At 37.3% G+C, this 23,166-nt stretch overlaps 1 protein-coding gene across 1 annotated transcript; it reads left to right on the forward strand.

Annotated features, from left to right (window-relative positions):
• The first annotated feature begins 1,403 nt into the window (after positions 1–1,403).
• Positions 1,404–15,766, forward strand: LOC140151502 (uncharacterized). The gene is made up of 8 exons (XM_072173861.1): positions 1,404–1,512; positions 2,696–2,855; positions 3,353–3,488; positions 8,825–8,881; positions 9,706–9,864; positions 10,352–10,483; positions 10,842–11,052; positions 11,253–15,766. Exons 2-8 carry the CDS (start codon positions 2,713–2,715, stop codon positions 11,306–11,308), a joined length of 894 nt encoding a protein of 297 aa, XP_072029962.1. The 5' UTR covers positions 1,404–1,512; positions 2,696–2,712; the 3' UTR covers positions 11,309–15,766.
• Positions 15,767–23,166: the final 7,400 nt, after the last annotated feature.

The raw sequence follows: 23,166 nt of genomic DNA on the forward strand, positions 1-23,166 counted from the left end.
TTGATGCTATTTTGGACAATAGAATATTATGTGATACTGGTTTATTCTCATGGTCTTCTGGTATTAAGAAAATTCTTGCTAGTATAGATAGATTAGATATTTGGGATAAACCAAACATATTAACTAAGCACAATTTTCATGTTAATATTCTTTCCAATCTTCAATCCAATTATGAAGTTCAATGTTTAGATTTTATGTGTCAACATCAGCCTAAACTTCGTTCTTATTGTTTGTTCAAAACAAATTTTCATTGTGAGAATTATGTTCTTATGTTTCATCGCGCATTTAGATCAAATTTCAGTAGATTAAGACTCAGTGCTCACTCTTTGATGATTGAAAAGGGGCGTCATTTAATACCTAAACTAGATCCTCATAAGAGAATTTGTCATCTATGTACTTTAAATATGATTGAGGATGAATTTCATGTTATTATTAAATGCCCATTTTATGATACTTTGCGTAGAGATATGTTGAAAATTTTAACTGATATGTATGATAACTTTGATAATCTGACTGACGATGTTAAATTTATAAAAATAATGAGTGTCACAGATTTTGATAGTATAAAACCTGTTCTTACTTTTGTAAACTCTGCTTTTGAAGCACGTAGTAACCTAGATGTTTAATAGTTTAGTTTTATAATTTACTTATTCTCTTTTATATTTTCTATATGTGTATCTTTTGTATAACTTGACTGTACCTATTTGTTTGGTGATGTCAATAAAATAACTTGAACTTGAACTTGAACTAACTTGAACTTGATCCAAAATTTGAAATGATTCAATTTGTTTTTGATCAAGTTGATGCAAGAAAGGGGAATCCCTAAAATGTCTCATAAAATAGATTTTAATTGTAAACAAAGATAATCAAATTAAATTACTCAGGGCACATCACAATGGGGCTTCCTTAAATCATCCTCTGGTATAGAGTCAACTTCAGAGGTGGAGATAATACAGGTCATGATATAGGGCAGCAACAAAATCGGGGTTTTATTTTAGAAAAAAAAAAAAGCATATCTTGTGAAGTGTTATTATTTGAAATTATTTGAAACATTGGAAGTTGGAGGTGGAAGGTCTTATGAAGTAATATACGAACATAGCTCATTAAGTATTGCAGCCTCAACCCCAATCATTGCAGGCGGGTTCGACAGGTTGATAACAGTGAAAGCCCTTTATCATATACGTATTTATGATCTAGCCTATTATTGTTTGGCCTTTTTTGATGCCATTCCACAAAATACCACACCAGAATGCCGGTATTGTTTAAATTAGCATCAACATACTGTAAATTTAGTCATGTTAGCCGAGCAATCCTCCGTTATATTTCAATTAAGAGAAAATTAATTTGTCATGGTCATTGAACGTCAAATATAATTATATTGTGATCATGGTGATGGTTGCCTTGTGAACGAAAAGCAAGACGCTTTGGTAGCGAGCGATAGCTGTTGTACTGGTACATAATTAATGCAAATAGGTACCTGTTGCATTTAATTACTTTAGGATTTCGTGTCAGGTAAGTTTTTGTCTCACTATCTGTGTTTATTGCTTTGTTTTTGTGTGCAATGAGGACCATAGTTGAGGATTTAACATCCCTGTACATTTGAGATCAGGTTTTTTTCCACAACATTATGAGATTCATGGCGTAAGATGGTTGAACTTGAATTTGGTGTTGTTAGTATTCCCTTGTTAACCATACATCATGGGAACTATTTTATACAGGCATAATTATTATGATCCTGCTTGCTTGAATGCATATTATCACAACTATACGAATCATGTATTGATGGTTTCTTGCTATTGTTATTGTTATTATTATTCTTTTTTTTTAATCACGTGAATAATATGTTATTCAAAAATGACATAGGAATGGTGTAAAAACATACAATTCCAAACCAATTATAAAGTTAAAATTTATTACTGGTAAACATTATAATTATTTTGTACTTTTTGTAAATTTGTAATCCATACATATAAGATCTGAATCCGGTAAAATTGTTATTTTTGATATTGTATTATATTTAATACACGCATTCGTTAATAAATCAATATAAGCCGTGTACGAACGATACTGCATATAATTACACTGTGCACGCAGTTGGTTGGTTTGAATTCCACGAGAAACATTGAATGGAGTCAATAATAAATTATAGTTTAAATTACAACTATACAATGTTTGCCTAGACTATATCAGGAAAACAATGCGATGGCAGAATTGAAGACTGTCATTACAAGTGCCGTTTTCCTATTTTTACAGAAGCAATTTTGTGTTGTACAAAATGGAACTATTTTGATCAGTAAATATTTGATTGGAATGAAAAGTGCTTAAAACTAGACATTACAATTTCTCATTTCCTTGGAAAACGGTCAGGCAGATTCACCTTGAGCACATGGATAGATACGTCAATATTTTGCAGATGAAAAAAATAACTGATATCAATTTTGTAAGTGCAGTTCAGTTCTTTCTGTCGCGTGTAAATGGCACTTATGACAGCATTTTAAAGTCAAGTGGAAGACCGTTTTAAATGCAAGTTAAATGCAAAACCATTGTAACCAATGGTATATGGCCCCAGCACACGTGCAGGCCTATGTGCTGCCTGCATCTGCATAGGATTTCTATATCTGGTTATAAGTGTCACTGAGGATCCAGGCAAGAAAGGGAAATTAATGCTCATTTTCTCTCTCACTCTCTTTTACAGTTTCAAATACATGAAACATGACTACAGTAGTTCAAACAACTCATACGCAACCAGGGGGATACCCACCGCCCCAACAGCAAGGTTATCCACCTCAAACAGGCTATCCACAATCAGGATACCCACCCATAACTGTCTCGGGAAACCCTGGTCGCATCGAAAGGTATATGTTATGGTTTTTTGTTTGCTTTTTGTTTGCTTTCATTGTTTATTTCATTTTGTTTTCCTCTTTTCTTTTTGTGTAAAGTACTATGTTCATGTTCTTTGAATTTGTAATAGTGCTAAATAAGTGCTAGTATTATTATTATTCTAAATAGCTTTTTCACATTATATTTTTTACAGATGATGTGTCATGTTTTAAAAAGAAACATATTGTGTCATCTATAAATATGATCTAGAGTCGTGCATGTACGAGGGGATGTAGTGATTATTTTTTTTTATATTTTACATATTGTAGCTTGCCTGCTCCCGATTCCAGAAAAATACATAACTATACTTTTTGTTTTGTTTTTATCGTATTATCCTGTTTTGCCATATAAAAGATAGCTTAACACTTTAGTTGCCAATAACAGTATATGCGTGTAGGGGTGAGCCGGGGTGAGGGGTGAGCATGTGAAATGTTATACTTGCTGAGTATTATATGTTTGTCTGAAAATACAGATACAATGGTAAGGCCGGTCTTGTGACAGGAGTTCTACAGATTTGTGCAGGTGGAATTCTCATCCTGTTTGGAATTATTGCTCTTGCTCTTGGATCTTGGTACAGTTTGGGCTGGAGCATTTGGGGAAGTATCTGTGTAAGTTACGTGGGAAATATCGAGAATGAAAATGGTTTTACCCAAAAGACACAACATGTCCGTTCCTTTTTAATGCGCACTTGGGTATCACTTAATTTTTTCCACATATCTTTGAAAAATACAAAATGTAGTAAATTAATCTATACGTATAGCCAATATGAATTATTGTTGTCTCGGGTATGTGTTGTCTACATCTACATAAACATACGGATTTGAGTCACTCCATGTCATGTCCGTTCATTGTTTGTTGGTGATGCCGTCATGTACAATGTTGGATTTGAGTCACTCAATGTCATGTCCGTTCATTGTTTGTTGGTGATGCCGTCATGTGCAATGTTGGATTTGAGTCACTCAATGTCATTTCCGTTCATTGTTTGTTGGTGATGCCGTCATGTGCAATGTTGGATTCGAGTCACTCAATGTCATGTCCGTTCATTGTTTGTTGGTGATGCCGTCATGTGCAATGTTGGATTTGAGTCACTCAATGTCATTTCCGTTCATTGTTTGTTGGTGATGCCGTCATGTGCAATGTTGGATTTGAGTCACTCAATGTCATTTCCGTTCATTGTTTGTTGGTGATGCCGTCATGTGCAATGTTGGATTTGAGTCACTCCATGTCATGTCCGTTCATTGTTTGTTGGTGATGCCGTCATGTGCAATGTTGGATTTGAGTCACTCAATGTCATGTCCGTTCATTGTTTGTTGGTGATGCCGTCATGTGCAATGTTGGATTCGAGTCACTCCATGTCATGTCCGTTCATTGTTTGTTGGTGATGCTGTCATGTGCAATGTTGGATTTGAGTCACTCAATGTCATTTCCGTTCATTGTTTGTTGGTGATGCCGTCATGTGCAATGTTGGATTTGAGTCACTCAATGTCATGTCCGTTCATTGTTTGTTGGTGATGCCGTCATGTGCAATGTTGGATTTGAGTCACTCAATGTCATGTCCGTTCATTGTTTGTTGGTGATGCCGTCATGTGCAATGTTGGATTTGAGTCACTCCATGTCATTTCCGTTCATTGTTTGTTGGTGATGCCGTCATGTGCAATGTTGGATTTGAGTCACTCAATGTCATTTCCGTTCATTGTTTGTTGGTGATGCCGTCATGTGCAATGTTGGATTTGAGTCACTCCATGTAATTTCCGTTCATTGTTTGTTGGTGATGCCGTCATGTGCAATGTTGGTTTTGAGTCACTCAATGTCATTTCCGTTCATTGTTTGTTGGTGATGCCGTCATGTGCAATGTTGGATTTGAGTCACTCCATGTAATTTCCGTTCATTGTTTGTTGGTGATGCCGTCATGTGCAATGTTGGATTTGAGTCACTCAATGTCATGTCCGTTCATTGTTTGTTGGTGATGCCGTCATGTACAATGTTGGATTTGAGTCACTCCATGTAATTTCCGTTCATTGTTTGTTGGTGATGCCGTCATGTGCAATGTTGGATTTGAGTCACTCAATGTCATGTCCGTTCATTGTTTGTTGGTGATGCCGTCATGTGCAATGTTGGATTTGAGTCACTCCATGTCATGTCCGTTCATTGTTTGTTGGTGATGCCGTCATGTGCAATGTTGGATTTGAGTCACTCAATGTCATGTCCGTTCATTGTTTGTTGGTGATGCCGTCATGTGCAATGTTGGATTCGAGTCACTCCATGTCATGTCCGTTCATTGTTTGTTGGTGATGCTGTCATGTGCAATGTTGGATTTGAGTCACTCAATGTCATTTCCGTTCATTGTTTGTTGGTGATGCCGTCATGTGCAATGTTGGATTTGAGTCACTCAATGTCATGTCCGTTCATTGTTTGTTGGTGATGCCGTCATGTGCAATGTTGGATTTGAGTCACTCAATGTCATGTCCGTTCATTGTTTGTTGGTGATGCCGTCATGTGCAATGTTGGATTTGAGTCACTCCATGTCATTTCCGTTCATTGTTTGTTGGTGATGCCGTCATGTGCAATGTTGGATTTGAGTCACTCAATGTCATTTCCGTTCATTGTTTGTTGGTGATGCCGTCATGTGCAATGTTGGATTTGAGTCACTCCATGTAATTTCCGTTCATTGTTTGTTGGTGATGCCGTCATGTGCAATGTTGGATTTGAGTCACTCAATGTCATTTCCGTTCATTGTTTGTTGGTGATGCCGTCATGTGCAATGTTGGTTTGAGTCACTCCATGTAATTTCCGTTCATTGTTTGTTGGTGATGCCGTCATGTGCAATGTTGGATTTGAGTCACTCAATGTCATGTCCGTTCATTGTTTGTTGGTGATGCCGTCATGTACAATGTTGGATTTGAGTCACTCCATGTAATTTCCGTTCATTGTTTGTTGGTGATGCCGTCATGTGCAATGTTGGATTTGAGTCACTCAATGTCATTTCCGTTCATTGTTTGTTGGTGATGCCGTCATGTGCAATGTTGGATTTGAGTCACTCCATGTAATTTCCGTTCATTGTTTGTTGGTGATGCCGTCATGTGCAATGTTGGATTTGAGTCACTCAATGTCATGTCCGTTCATTGTTTGTTGGTGATGCCGTCATGTGCAATGTTGGATTTGAGTCACTCAATGTCATTTCCGTTCATTGTTTGTTAGTGATGCCGTCATGTGCAATGTTGGATTTGAGTCACTCAATGTCATGTCCGTTCATTGTTTGTTGGTGATGCCGTCATGTGCAATGTTGGATTTGAGTCACTCAATGTCATGTCCGTTCATTGTTTGTTAGTGATGCCGTCATGTGCAATGTTGGATTTGAGTCACTCAATGTCATGTCCGTTCATTGTTTGTTGGTGATGCCGTCATGTGCAATGTTGGATTTGAGTCACTCAATGTCATGTCCGTTCATTGTTTGTTGGTGATGCCGTCATGTGCAATGTTGGATTTGAGTCACTCAATGTCATGTCCGTTCATTGTTTGTTGGTGATGCCGTCATGTGCAATGTTGGATTTGAGTCACTCAATGTCATGTCCGTTCATTGTTTGTTAGTGATGCCGTCATGTGCAATGTTGGATTTGAGTCACTCAATGTCATGTCCGTTCATTGTTTGTTGGTGATGCCGTCATGTGCAATGTTGGATTTGAGTCACTCAATGTCATTTCCGTTCATTGTTTGTTGGTGATGCCGTCATGTGCAATGTTGGATTTGAGTCACTCAATGTCATGTCCGTTCATTGTTTGTTGGTGATGCCGTCATGTGCAATGTTGGATTTGAGTCACTCAATGTCATGTCCGTTCATTGTTTGTTGGTGATGCCGTCATGTGCAATGTTGGATTTGAGTCACTCAATGTCATTTCCGTTCATTGTTTGTTGGTGATGCCGTCATGTGCAATGTTGGATTTGAGTCACTCAATGTCATTTCCGTTCATTGTTTGTTGGTGATGCCGTCATGTGCAATGTTGGATTCGAGTCACTCAATGTCATGTCCGTTCATTGTTTGTTGGTGATGCCGTCATGTGCAATGTTGGATTCGAGTCACTCAATGTCATGTCCGTTCATTGTTTGTTGGTGATGCCGTCATGTACAATGTTGGATTTGAGTCACTCCATGTCATTTCCGTTCATTGTTTGTTGGTGATGCCGTCATGTGCAATGTTGGATTCGAGTCACTCAATGTCATGTCCGTTCATTGTTTGTTGGTGATGCCGTCATGTGCAATGTTGGATTTGAGTCACTCAATGTCATGTCCGTTCATTGTTTGTTGGTGATGCCGTCATGTGCAATGTTGGATTTGAGTCACTCAATGTCATGTCCGTTCATTGTTTGTTGGTGATGCCGTCATGTGCAATGTTGGATTTGAGTCACTCAATGTCATTTCCGTTCATTGTTTGTTGGTGATGCCGTCATGTGCAATGTTGGATTTGAGTCACTCCATGTAATTTCCGTTCATTGTTTGTTGGTGATGCCGTCATGTGCAATGTTGGATTTGAGTCACTCAATGTCATTTCCGTTCATTGTTTGTTGGTGATGCCGTCATGTGCAATGTTGGATTTGAGTCACTCCATGTAATTTCCGTTCATTGTTTGTTGGTGATGCCGTCATGTGCAATGTTGGCCTTTCAGTTTAGGGGATGGTCATATTTGGTCTTAATGTCCGTTAGATTAGGTCTACAAGATCATTGGGAAGATATAGCGTGCACAACTTATACGTTCCCCCTAATGCTTTTTGAAAGAAATCGAAAACTATTTAACGAAATGTAAAATTGTAAAAAGTTATGAGTAACCTTATTTGTTTTACAAATCTGGACCAATTTGTAGTGTCACACATCATTGCGTTCGGTCACAATGATTCATTATGTAAGAAAAGAGGCAGTTTGAAAAGTTGCACCTTGGTCCATAGGAGTCAATTTTCAAACAATACAGTATGTCAGGTCTGTTCATGTGTTTGTAATGGAAATAAAACTTAAAGTCTAGATGTTCAGTAGGCAATGTGTCCTCCTAGACTGTTAACAAGTGTATTACAACGTCGGCGCATGCTGTTTGATAAAGTCCGGATCCGTTGCTCGTTTCAGCCAAATTCACTATTGACATGTCCTGACGAACAGACGTGACACGTCCACGAGGTGCTCTAGGCTGATTTTTCACTTCTCCTTTCACCTGAAATTTTGTTCTCAATTTTCGAATCGCATTGGGCGCAACTCCCACACGACGGGCAATTTCTTTCACTGGTACATTTTCATCCAGCAAACCTATGGTCGACCGCGAAGGAAATCGGACAAACGTGGCATTTTAAAAATTACTTTTCACATGTGAAGAACTACTGGCGATGTATGGTCTATTCTCACCGCAGTACATATCCCGCCCAACTCAGCCATTTATCGATTAAAGAGAAAATAATTAAACACCTGCTTTGCTTTTGAAAACGAAGAAAAACAAAGATTAAGTCTTCTTTAACAAACCCCTGAATATGCCTGGCCTACTGTATTGTAAGTGCCCAAATTGATAAAGTAATGAAAAGTTTCATATTAGCTGAAGTTAAATCAAAATACTGCACTTACTAATTTCATATTAGCTCTTATAATAGTGTATATTTATATCACATAAGTCCCAATGACGATAACATTTTCTAAACAAGAAAATATTATATTCACAAAATACTAGAAACAGTTGACTAATTCCATGATCGAGTGACTCTATATTGTGGCTTAAATTGATCAAAGTCATAATCTGTCTTTCGTAATTTTATAACAACTATTAAGTTCGATTTATTAGTCAAAAGTAAGAACTTATGTTATAATCTTAAATAATCTTTTAAATAAGGTTTATGAGAAAAGTGTTCCATTTTAATATGTTTACTCGGTATATAAGGATGACTTTACATAATAGCTATACCAACATTTCTTCCAGTTCTACATTGTGGCTGGTATTCTTGGTGTTGTTTCGAAGAACCAAAACAGATGTGTCGTAAGTTATGTTTTTGTGCATATGCTCCTTGTCAAAATTTAATAACCTATCACTGAAAAGTGATCATTTCATGGACATTGTTAAATACTGTGGTGGAACGTTTCCTAATTTCTACCTTACTACCTACTTTGTATATTGCTGTATTGTACGTTGTGCAAGGTGACCCAACGCGTGGAAAGACTACCTTGCTACCTACTTTGTATGTTGCTGTATTCTACGTGATGCAAGGTGACTCGACGCGTGGAAAGACTACCTTGCTACCTACTTTGTATATTGCTGTATTGTACGTGGTGCAAGGTGACCCAACGCGTGGAAAGACTACCTTGCTCCCTACTTTGTATATTGCTGTATTCTACGCGGTGCAAGTTGACCCGGCGTGTGGAAAGACTACCTTGCTACCTACTTTGTATATTTTTGTATATTGCTGTAATGTACGCGGTGCAGGATGACCCGACGCGTGGAAAGACTACCTTGCTAACTACTTTGTATATTGCTGTATTGTATGTTGCGCAAGTTGACCTGACACGTAAAAAGACTAGCTTGCTACTTATTTCGTTGCAGATTGTTGTATTGTACTTTGTGCAAGGCGGCCCGACGTGTATAAAGAATACCTTGCTACCTACTTTAAAGATTGTTGTATTGTCCGTTTTGCAAGGTGACCTGACGTGTGAAAAGACTACCGTAATATCTATTTTGCAGATTGTTGTATTATTGTTGACCGATGGCGATGATGAAATATAACTTTACATAATTATCTTCTAAGCGGATATAACTTACGAATCTGATGTATAATGTTTTGTAACTCTGTTAATATCCATCACCAGATTATTGCCTACATGGTTATGTCCATCTTATCTGCAGTGGGTGCCGGATCACAGATGATATATGATGCTGCTGCTGCTGGTAATTCACGCTTTTTGGGCTCTTTCTACTGCGGTACATACACTTGGACGTGGCCGTATACCTCCGATGGTTGTAGCCGCGTAAGTATAGTTCTTTAGGAATTAACATATAGGAAGAAAAAAAGATGAGAATGTCAAATATATCATTGCAGTATGTTGGCGACTTTGTGGTACAACTATAAGAAATCAATCGACTTTCGATTTCCACATGTTCAACTTTAGAAATGCGCGTATTTTAGGGGGGGGGGGCTTTGGGGGCACGAGCCCCGGGGTAAAAGCAGGGGGCGGCCAAAACGAAGGGGCGGCGAAAGAAGAAGGGGTGGGAAACGAAGGGGCGGCAGAAGAAGAACGGCGGCAAAAATAATTAGTGAAGGAAACATTTGAAAAAGTATAAAAAATAAATCGGTACGCCACTGTTAGAAACAATTTAATTTCCATCTCATCTGTTCATTTTTATGTCATAAATGTACGTAGGTTTGCAGGTTTTACAGGCATTCAAAGCAATAACAATTTGGAGACCCATACATGAGCTAGGTTTAACTGTAACTCTTTGTCATTTTGTTTGCAGCAAAAATCGATAATAGCGATGCACTCCCTCTCTGCTCTGACAGGTCTAGCAGAGATGATCATAGCTATCATTGGAGCAGGTTACTGCTGCTCCGGATGCTGCGGTACTCACACTCCCACACAGACCACAGTTGTAAGTTTCATATTTGAATATTTTTTTAATACTTAAATATTGAATTACACATGCCATCTTAAGGGCGTACTTTCGGTATCATGGTTGTAATGAATTATAAAAAATCACAATATCAGGACGAGTCAAGTTTAAAACATGTCACACAAAATCATTTGTTTGACAAATACGCATCGAACATCTGTATGCCAAAGAAGTGGCGTTTTCGGGTAAAGTAAGAGTTGTTTACTTCTTCGTTTATTTGCTAGCGTTTCTTCATGCTATACAATATAATAGGTAACCAATTGCAGTTGATCGCACGAAGTCTTACATTGCTTTGAATATTATTAAAAACGATGTCCACTATTTTGAATACCTGCAGGTTACATACGGGCAACCTGCTCCACCTGCTGCTCAAGTGACAGTGGTCAATGCTACGTCGTACCCTCCCCAGGGCCAGGCCGCTCCACCATTGTCTTATCCTCAGGGCCAGGCCGCTCCTCCGCCGTCTTATCCTCAGGCTCAGGCCGCTCCATCAGCATCTTATCCCCAGGGTCAGGCAGTGCCACCTCCCATGAATGCATATCCACCAGGTAACTGTCTTACCTTTACACATATCATTATTATTATTATTATTATTATTATTATTATTATTATTATTATTGTTATTGTTATTGTTATTGTTATTATTATTATTATTATTATTATTATTATTATTATTATTATTATTATTATTATTATTATTATTATCATCATCATCATTGTTATTATTATTGTTTCTGTTATTATTCAGCCTACGGTCAGCACCAACCGATGCCACAACAACCGTACGTGGAACCACTGAAATAGTCTATACAAGAGCATGTGGAGTAAATATTCAACATAGCTATTCTCCACCACGTGCACAATAGACCTATGCTTATACCCTCATAACGGAATCGTGTCATTGACGGAGATATAGTCAACAAACTTGTTTCTCACTTGTAGCGTTTGATAGCAAACCTTTTAAAAAGTCTGATTTGCTCTTAAGAAATGACATGAAATATGGATCCATTTTTTAATACAAATTTTACTATGTTGAAAAACAAGGCTTAGCAAAATTCATCTTCATTTTCTGCTAAAATACTTTGCGCACAAATGTCCGAGCGCAACAGGAACAAAATATACTCGGCCCGCTAACTTTTAATGCTTCCGTCGCCCCTACTGGTAAATCAAATATATCTAGCATTGACGAATGGTAGAAGCCAGCAATATCAAACCAATATAATTTTTTTTATACTTACACTAATTTTTTGATAAAACAGAAGTGATCTCAGTCTGAATACATTTTTTATAATTTTATACTCTATAATAATATTCAATATTATTATTGAATAAAGGCAAATTTCTACTTTTAACTTCACCAAAAATTTTCGGTTACACATAGGCCCTTATACTATTTGTTTTAAGTCAAGGGAGAATATTATGTTTATAGTCCGGTGGCAGAGCAAGGTTAGATGGTTTTGCCAGTTAAAGTAGTTTTCTTTGCTGATTATTACTCTTTCAGTGGTACAAAATAAGATTTTGGGGGATGTAAAATGGTAACCCTTGGGCAATTAGAAATATTCAAGATGGCCGCTATGGCTACTAAAAATAAGCTCGGTTTTTCACTAGCGGTACCATAATAAATGATAACTTAAAGTATTTTGTGTAAATTATTTTCCTTTTGGATGCTTTAAATATAAACTATATACAGTTTTAAACATGACACTCTCGCAATTCAAAATGGCCGCTGTTAAACGTCATATAAGCAAAAACCATTAGTTTCAAGGTAAAGTTCTTTTGCCAGATTTTGTTTCTTACAATAATTAATGTACACCCTAGAATTAAGCAGATCCAGTTTGATATTTTACTTCTTACAATCGCATAAAAATTCCAAGATGGCCACCACCGAAATGAAAGGTAGAAATATAACACATTTTAGAAGACTTTTTGCAGGGAGTGTATTGAGTGACAGCTCGGGGTTAACAGCTTTCCACTTGGTGATATCTGAACTGATATCTGTATCTGCCCACTTGTACCAATCCTTCCTGAGCTGAGCGCCTTCAATTCCTTGACGACTAATATCAACAGCCCCTGCAACTGCAGCCGAAATTCTTGAAGTGTAGGACCGATCATTATAGCAACATGTAACCGGGTAGTCGAACATAATCATCTTTGAATCTCTGAGTAAGACACCCAAAGCCACTTGAAGATCCATTGCTTGCTTTTGCACATGACTTTGTTGCCTATCAGTAAAGCTGTCAAGGACTTCTTCAACTTCGGCGAGGAAATTGTAGAATGTCAGATACTGATTATGCAGCCAAATCCTCGTCGATAGGGATATTGTAGTGTGACTTTACAATGCGAATGTCTTTGCACTCTCGTACTATCTGTTTGGCTACTCTTTGGATGCTACTGCCTATAACAGTATCATTATAACTTCACATTTCACGTGCGTTAACGGTATACGATAATACTAGAATAACTTTGTGATGAAAGAACTAGAAGCTCTTCGGCAAAGTTTGTTTGGAGTTCTTCATTGAGTCACCTACGATCAGCACGAGTTAATGTGATTTCCAAATGTGTGCAGCATTCCTGATACAATTCAGCAGGTTTCGAAATGCGACTCTTGTCACCAGATAGGACATCTACAGCATGTTTTAGGAATTCATCAGTTGCATCTTCTTCAGATGCTGCAACATCACATCGTGTATTGCTTTTGTCACTAAAAACAGTAAAATAATAGTTTTATATTGCCCAAGGGTGATAATTTCACACCCCATAGAATCTTATTTTACACAACTCAAAGATCATTTATCAGCAAAAAACAAACTTTAACTGCCCAAAACACTATAATTATTTGGTATGTTACCTTTTGTCACTAAAACAACATTTGAATGTTATTTCAGAGATACGTGGCGGCCATCTTGAATATCTCGGATTGCCCAAGGGTGACGAGTTTACATCCCACGGAATCTCTTTCTACACCACTCAAAGATCAATACCCAGCAAAAAAACAAACTTTAACTGGCAAAACCATCTAACCCCCAAAATATGGTGTTTGCAGCCGGACTATTAGCGTCTCTCATATCTTACCCGGCGTCTCTCAACTCCTCTCCGCGTTATTTAAAAAAACCTTTTTTGTACATGTACATAATGCCGAAATGATGGTACACGCCTTCATAACATCCAAGATAGACATTGGCAACTCTCTGTTGCATGGCATCACAAAGACCCAACTGCACAGACTACAGAGAATTCAAAACATTGCTGCCAGACTTATAACATACACAAAACCACGTGAGCACATTACACCTGTTTTACATGACTTGCATTGGCTACCAGTTGAACAAAGAATCACATTTAAAATAGCCTTGTTTGTCTACAAGATCTTGTATTATATCAGCTCCAGCATATTTAAATGAACTAGTAGAAATGTATTCAGCTCGTAACCTCCGTTATACTACAAAAGGACTTCTTCAAGAAACAGTTGCCAGAAACCAGTGGGGCAGCAGATCATTTCATGTTTCAGCTGCAAACATTTGGAACAATCTGCCATTTTTGGTTCGCTCTGCCAAGAGCTTGTGTAGTTTCAAAACAAATTTGAAAACACATTTGTTCCAAAATGTTTTTAATTAACTCTTTGCATATCATGAACTATACAACACTGATGAACTGTTTTGGTATTAATTGATATAGTATGTTTGTATCATTGTACATTGGTTGTTTTTTTGCAAAGCGCCATGAGCGTCTCTCGACGGATACCGGCGCTTTATTAAGTGTACATTATTATTTATTATAATGTTTAAGAAGATAACCAATTGGCAATATATTTGTTTCTGCCCATTTAGCATTTTAAAACGGACTTTATGTTATGAGCAGGATTTAATCTTTCGTTAATAGAGAAGTCCTTTTCAGGTGGGAGTTTGCAGTACCCTAATCATTGTAATCAACCTCTCAGAACCATTAAATAAAGAGATTTTTATAAGAGCTCCCTCCTCTTGAAGTTACACAACTAATAGCGATGTAATGAGTAATTTTGCATTCTAAAATTGCACCACTTTCCTTTTTTTAAACAGGCCGGACGCTAAACCTTTTTTTAATCTGGCCTTATTTATATATTTACGACCGTTGTGAGCTGCGAATTACAAATTGTGTAATAGGTCTAGAATTAAAAGTTTACTAGAAACATAATGTTTAATTTATTTTAGAATCAAACATATGCAATATGTCAGCTTAATCAATATTTATTATGCAAATATATACAAGAATGCTTTAAATATTACCATAGTACAATCATAACTTACGCTATCAGATTGTCATTGTAGCTGCCCCAGAGGTACACTGCTGCCCAGCTACGTTATTGGTATACTCTAGAGTACGCACATCAGAATCACGCGGACAGCATACACACACTGGTATTGGAATGATAATGCACCATGAGTAGCGAGAGAAAGTAGCTGGGCAGCAGTGTAATAGGAATCTGGAAGTGTACATCATCATAATAATGGGTGTGTATTCGTCTCTTTGAATTTTCAATAAACAATGCTAACATCAATAACAAAAATCTTGCATCAGCTACCGTCAACGTAGTTTGAATTTGATTTTACTTTTATCATAATGAGCCTTTAATACAAATGTTTCATTGGGTGAGTAGCCTATATAGATCAAACTCATGATATCTGTGGTTTGTAACCCAATACTGACACTGGGGTTTTGTCAAGTGTGGGTATAGATTATCTTAACTGATTTGTAAGTCGCGTGGGTAAAAATTGTGAGTAAGATAAATAGAGAGGACATCATGGATGATGATGGGAAAATTAGAGCCTATTATCAACATGCAATTTATATAAAATATACAACTATTAGATACAAAATTAAAATACAGAAATGTTTACAATTTTCAAACTAAAATAAAAACACATCATTAACACGCATTAAGTACATGCTCAAATTTTAAGACTTGAATCTTAGTTTGAAAGTCTGCACATTTGTTGAACTTCTTACCTCATTACTCAGCTTATTCCAAACCTCAACACCAGTGTACGAAAAAGATGATTTAAAGTACCCAGTGTCATAACCATTTGTGCAAGGCGGAGTCACGGTTGTCTTTCGGGTAATGAGACATTACATTTCTTCATCACCCTTGACACCAATTTCTGTTTCGCCTTTCACATATCACGGTATTTCGCCCATCCCACGATATCTGGTGCTGTCATCTGTCTTTTAGCAGAGTTCTTTGGCTTGAAACTTAGCATCTGGTCTTGACTTTTTCAAAGGACCACTTGGGTACACTCTTATTTCTCCAATTAAAAAAGTCTTAAACAATCTTAATCAATCTTAAACTCGTGTTAGTTACGTGGTCCTCTCGTCGAAATATTGGTTAAGGGCCCTTAATTTTCTTGTTGTTTAAGGCTCAAATCAATAGTTGGTTAAAACTTTTAACCAATAAATGCATATAGCACTTTAACCAGCTTCAAGTTTAAGTGCTTAACCAACTAGGTTGTTTAAGGTCTTTTAATCAATATTTGCTTAATAACTCTAAACAGATAATGATTTATTATGTTCTATTTTATCTAAGGATTGTTTAAGAAATACAACTGCTTAATCAATGGTTGTATTGGATTTAATTATGATTGGGACTTTCTTTCTTTTTTTTTTAAAAATTTTATACTGAAACATAATTCATGATAGATTTGAAGTCATCAGATCTTGGTCAACTGTGAGATTCGTTCAAAAATACAATTTCATGCATAAAGTATTTTGGTTTTTTTTATCAGTTCAACCCGCTATGTATCCGGGCAATGTATCCGAGTAAAAAATTAAAATCTAGTCTCTCTAGTTTCTCTCTCGCATGCATTACGATACAATGCTAAAATACAATACATCAACGCTAATAAATTCACACACTCGATACGGTATCCAGCATACCGATACTTCAATGCATCTCGTCTACATTGTAAGCTATTGTGCGTATGCCCAAAACTGAACATCGCGGTACACACATTGGTGATATACATGTACCGTGCACGTAGACCAGTACAGTACAGTATCGCTAGAATGTCAATCCCAATGACGTTGTTAAATCTAGCAAATGAACGCATCAATATCCATCCTTTGTGTCTCAACGATGTCTATGCATAACTTATCAAACGAATCTCGAGTTTGGTACAACCTGATTGACTCAAACCTACCTATTTGAACGAATTTTCAGGAGACCATAAGCAGCACGACCAGCATTCACTCGTGGCCGCCATTTGCTTTTGTCATTTTAAACAATAATTGGTTAAAATTCCGTGGCGCGAGATGTATCGTTAAACAGGTAAAGTACAATTCCACTAAACATTACACAGTTTAACGCCTTTTAACGTAACAAAAAATAACCACCTTTATACGCTCGAGTTTAACAGTCTTTTAACATACATTAAACTTTGCAGATTAAGCGCAAAATCACGCCTTTGAACATTAAATGTTTAAAAATCTTAAACTTTTCTAGTTATACTTGGCGACTGTTAACTGCCGGAACAAGAGTGTAACCGCAAGTTTGGAGCGCTTCCTGGATATTCTTTTCTTCCTAAACCTTGTCCTCCTCTTCTATTACTATGGTGTCCTTCCTGTTGTATAACGTGCGTATCACCCCCATTTTCTGATGTAAAGTATGGTGTGACTGGTAGTTGAGAAATTGGTGTAGTTGAGATATTGGACGGTATGCGTAGCTTGCGATCTATAGACCAACACCTTCACTGTTCCATCGTCTTTCTTCACCAATTAGGGTGTCCAGACATGAAAGCTGACCTCGCGATTCTTGTTCAAAGGTAAATTTGATGGAGCCTGACTTGTCTTCTTGGTTGATGTGGTCTGTGAGCTGATGAACACACTCTCTTTGAATAACTTTAAGTCGAACCTGACAGATTAATCGCAGAATCATGGAACTTTTTGTTATTGGCGGCTTTTTTGTCAATATCTCTAGCTTCTGTAGGTGACGGCGTTTGGTATCTTGATACGTAGCCGCGCTAACAGTCGGTAAGTGACGCTCGATCTTTTGTCCTAAATCACATTGAAACTCATTGTTTACGTCTTTGAGCTGATCTTGTTTGGCTTTTAGGTTCTTGATTTTATTATTTAGACTCGATCGAATCTTCTCTCTGATAAGACCTTCTTCCACACATTTGATGATGTCCTTGGCTTTGTTGGTATTCATTTGGCAACGTAGTTTTAAACTGGGTGGGGTTAGCTTTCGATCACGGCAACGGAGGCTATAGACAAAATGGTTTCTATGACGCTGTGTTTTTCTCACAATTTTCTAAATCACGGATATGTTTTACTGTGCTCTGTCCATAAGATTGTCGAACATGGTTGAACAAATTCATCAGGATCGGTAGAGTAAACTCCGTAACCAAAGTTCTTGATATCTGATCCAGAAATTGCACTTACTTTGTTGACAAAGGCAACAGTGTTGCTGAAACGTACAAAAAGTAAGTGAAATTTCTGTATCAGATATCAAGAACTTTGGTTACTGAGTTTACTCAACCGATCATGAGTAATTTGTTCAACCATGAACAACAACAACAACAACAACAACAACAACAACAACAACAACAACAACAACAACAACAACAACAGCAACAACAAGAACAAGAACAACAATAATAAGTGTTGCAATGGGAGATGGCAATATCTGTTCGATCCTTTGATGTCTCCACAGGAGTTCTGCAGAATATTGTTCAGGCTCCATTTCTATTCCTAGTATTATCCCTAGATGAGGTATTGGATGAGACATGGGACATTTTGATGAGGAATGGTTAACATAAAAAGAATTTGAATTTTCAAGTCATTTGATGCAAAACAAATAATATTTGTGGTGAGCTAATTAGCAATTCTCACCAGTTTCAGTGAGTGAGACAATAATAGAGAGTTTACGAAATGAAGCTTGAAAATTTACTTCAACTTTTAAGTAGGGCCTATTGTTGATTTATCCATTTTGTGGGCAACATTGAGCCCAAGTTCATTCAAGCTACATAATTCCTTGCAAAAACAAAAACGTTTAAAAAAAAGTTATTTGACGCTAATATTTGCCGGAAGGGGCAAACTCGTTTAGGACATGTGAAATATATAGTCACGTTTGTATATACATTTACTTGAGTAGACCCATCCGATCCGCGTGTTAAAAAGTCAAACCATGTTGTGATGTGCCCTGGGTAATTTAATTTGATTATTCATCTTTGTTTAAAAGTTAGATTATTTCATGAATAGTGACAGTTCTGGGAATCCCCTCTTAATCTCTGATGCATCAACAACAAATTGAATCATTTCTGATTTTGTATATTTGGGGAAATCCCTACTATTCCAGCAAGTTAAGTGTATTGCACTATTAGGGGAATCCCTGGTTTTTTGATGAATACACAAGTGGAAAAGAAGTGAGTTTGCTCTTGGCAGAATGTGAAGAGAGATTGTAGACTCTCTACATGTGTGTGTTGGACATCATTGTGCTTCAAAAGGGGGTACATTTTAACCAGTTTGCATAGCCAATAATGTGCTATTTTAATACAGTAACGAATAGGAGTGAAGCAGTGCAAAACGAAGCTTGTTTCCTGAAGGAGTTACATGTTTAGAGAACAGCGCAAGGAGTTAATTGTTTGGAGAAAACAAGTTGTTGATAAACAAGTTGTTGATAAAACAACACGTAACAATGCTATCTTGGATTTGACCATTACACACCTTCAGAAGTACGATGGTACTCCACAACACTGTCTACTGGTCACCAGTAGGGTATAGTAAGAACGGTAAATCTCACAAAAGAACAGTTAGGCCATTACGGAAACAATGTGGGGGTGAGTTTGTAAGATGGATAACCAAACATTCTGGGACTGAGGTTCGGAACGCGACATCACCTGCTCCATTTTATGCTACTGTTCAGGTAGCAATTGATCTTCACTTCCCTTCTAAGGCTATCAAACTTCATTCCGAGGATAAACCTTGGATCACTCCTGAGATTAAGAACCTAATCAGGAAACGTCAGGTAGCTTTTGCAGAGAAGAAAATGTTTCTCTGGCGATTTCTCCGCAATAAGGTTAGTCGTTCCATCGATCAAGTGAAGAACTTTGACTACAGAGATTGCATTCAGAACTTCAAGTCAAGCGATCCATAAGGCTGGCGTAAGGGAATCCAACTAATAACCAACACAGAAAAGGCCAATTATCTCAGTCGCTGATGTCCAGCAAAATGATTAAAAAGCAATTGCAAGGGCTATAAATGATAAACTTGTCTCAGTCTCACAAAGTACAGGCGCTTCCTGCCTTCCTCCAGGTATGGGACATGTACAATGATCTGAAGAAACTGAATGTTAAAAAAACAGCAGGACTTGACGGTCTTCGCGGGAGGTTGATTGGAGACTTTGACTGTGAGTTTCGCATCCCAGTAACATATATATTCAACTCATCTTTAAAAGATGGAATGGTTCCCCCAGTTTGGAAAGATGCCACAATTGCCCCAATTCCAATGGAAACCCCTGCTACAATCTCAAAACTACGGCCAATCTCATTGACTTCCCCTTCGGGCAAAAGTGTGTGAGGGGTTTGTTGCACTAAGCTGGGCCCATCACATTTCTTAGCGTAATCAACAATGCTTCTGAGGAGCCTCTGACTAAAAGCTTTAAGTATGTCGATGATCTCACCGTTGGAGAGGTTCGTCCTGCTAAACAAGTCAGACATATTAGATCTGATTTTCAGGACTTGGATGATTGGGCAAAAGACCATCATCTCAAGCTCAATCCGAGTAAGTGTAAGGTGATGGAGGTTTGTTTCATGAGGGAACCTCCTGTCCCTCCTAGTCTTCACACTGCTGGGATTGAGCTTGAGGTGATATCTGAAACTAAGCTCTTGGGACTGACTGTCCAGTCTAATCTTGGCTATGTTCGGTTATGTTCGCCCAACTTGCGAGTATGCAGCCCCTGTCTGGCATGGTAGTAATACCAACGACCAGGCACATCAATTAGAGCTCATCCAAAAGAGGGCTTGCCGCATTGTCGTTGGTGCTAATTACTCATCCTACACAGATTCTCTTGATCAGTTGGAACTCCAAACTATGAATGATAGAAGATTACATCTCTGTACACAGTTTGCTCAAAAATGTTTCAAATCTGAAAGTACTCAGAATTGTTTCCACACAATATGAGGACCCACAATATGACCCTTAGACAGTGCAATAAGTATCAGGTACCCTGAACCCAAACAAAAAGATATGGGAACAGCTCAATACCCTATAATTTTTACGAGTATATTGATGTATCCGATCTGCCCCTTATAATTGGGCTGGTCCAATTTATATGCAATATTTTGTTAATGTTATTTATTAATTACTGTTTTATAAAATTACATTCTTTAGTGCATCTGTTGTGTGTCTGGGGTGTTTTTTGTGGAGGGCTGATAGTTTGGGTGTGGGTGTATGTAAGGTGTGTGGAGATGTTAGGTGTGTGTCAGCTGTGTGAGTGTGAGATTTCTTTGAGCAATTGTATTGTGATCTTATGTATATTTTATAAGGCAAATGTAATATTTCATGTAATTTGGCCTACGGGCCACGAATTTAAAATAAATTTAATCTGAATCTGAATCTGAGAACTGCGCAAGGAGTTAAGTTTTTAGAGAACTGCGCAAGGAGTTAAGAGTTTGGAGAACTGCGCATGGCGTTTTAACTAAAAAGTGTTCGCAGAACGGCGCAAGGAGAGATGTGTTTGGAAAGTTGCGCAATGAGTTAAGTATTTGGAGAAAGTAGCACCATTTCTGTGCGAGGAATTTTATACGCAAGGATATATGTATGCAAGTGTACAATGGACTTCCAGAATATTGCAAGAACTCATGATCACCTAGAAGACTGCTGGTTAAGAACTGAGTAGTTAAAAATTGTGATTGTGTGATTATTTTGTAAGTGCATTTTGTTGTCATATATAGTGCCAATCATATTTTACTTTCAATTAAAGACTTTAGATTATGTTAGCTTAATCAAACAGTGTATTTGTGTTATGCATTCGTGTGAATTTGGGTAAAAGGGAATGTTGGCCTTGAGTCAGTAGGACTTGTAACAATGTTAACCTATTATATATCAATTGGTATTATTCGCATGACAAAACCAATAAGTTATCACTTACTCTATTATTTCGTCCATCTCGTCGGAGGACTTCATCAGATGTGAACATGAGCATGTTTGACTTTTTTAGTACATGCTCCAGGAGCATGTTTGACAAACAAATTGAAAATATTTATAAGTTAAACACGCCCCTGTACCATATGGTGCAGGAACACATGGTCCTGGACCATATTATCGGACCAAAATCGCACAAAAGCATCAAAAAACAACCGAGGGGTCTCACCAACATAACCAAGATCGCAGTTTTGGCAGCCGATCTCATAAATACAATTGTCCGTCTTTAGCTTGGCTCTATTGTCTTTTGGCTGACCAGTGTTTTTTAGGGTTTGATAGGGCTTCATTGCAGTGTCGACATTGTGCTTTCTGAAAATTCTTTGTACTCGTTCAAAAATTCCATTGGCATAAGGGAGCACTTTCATCCCTTTGTTTTTGTCCTCATTTTTGTATCTTTCTTCGCGCTAGGTTTCTCAGCCACTTTAGATTTTTGTTGTATTTTTTCTCTCACTTGATAAACTGCCCATTTAGGATAGCCGCGTTTTTAAGGTTTTTAGAGTTCGGACTACACCCATTTTCTGACGGAGGGGTGTTCTAAATTAAAACTGAGGTATTGATCAGTGTGGGTTGGTTTCCTCCCAAGAATGGAGATAAGACCCCATTTACCACACACGACCGGAAGTCAGTTTTCCGATGAAGTGGTTCAGATGTTAACATCTAACGAGTAGAGTAAGTAAAAACTTACTGGGTTTGTTAAGCAAATATGTGACGTGTCATGTCAAAAGGAGACACTTTTGAGCAGGTTATAAATTTTGAGATTTTTACCTATATTTTTAGATATTTTGCTCCACAATGCCGTTTTCCCCAATGTAATTGGACATTCCTAAACGAAGATATTGAGTTTGTAAGTTATAGTATTATAAAATTGGAAATTGAGATATCGGCCTTTAAAAATATTGTTGATAATGTTGAGAGTAGGAATTACCTTGAGAAATGTCTCAAAAGATACAAGATGCCAGTTATATTCGGCTCTGAAACTATCAGACAATATTTTTAACATTGATAACATCACAAATTCGAAACAAACCCAAATTGTGAAAAAATCACCCCGAGCAGATTTTTGGCTATTTCTCCATTTACGATCCTGCCCAAAAGTGTCTCCTTTTGACATGACACGTCATATATATCAATTGATTCGATGTAAAAACCTATTTGATTCGATGTACAATTTATTCACTGAACTTATTTTATATTATGTACTTGCGTGTTAATAAAGCAAGAGATACATAATTTGTTTTATTTCACAATGCTATAAAAGAGTTTTATTTACATATTTACATTATGGCAAATTCATTTTATACAAAGCTCATATTAATTGGCAGGTTTTAAATCTCTCGGTAACATCACGGAAACATTTTTATTTACATATAAAACTACACATCTAAACCAACAACTATAGACAGCACGATATGGTTAGGTCCAGTATACACAGTATAAAAGTTACGACTTTTCTTTTAGTATGATAATTTGATGGTAACATTTTAAGCAAT

This window comes from Amphiura filiformis, chromosome 4 (assembly GCF_039555335.1).
Source record: "Amphiura filiformis chromosome 4, Afil_fr2py, whole genome shotgun sequence".
NCBI lineage: Eukaryota > Metazoa > Echinodermata > Ophiuroidea > Amphilepidida > Amphiuridae > Amphiura > Amphiura filiformis.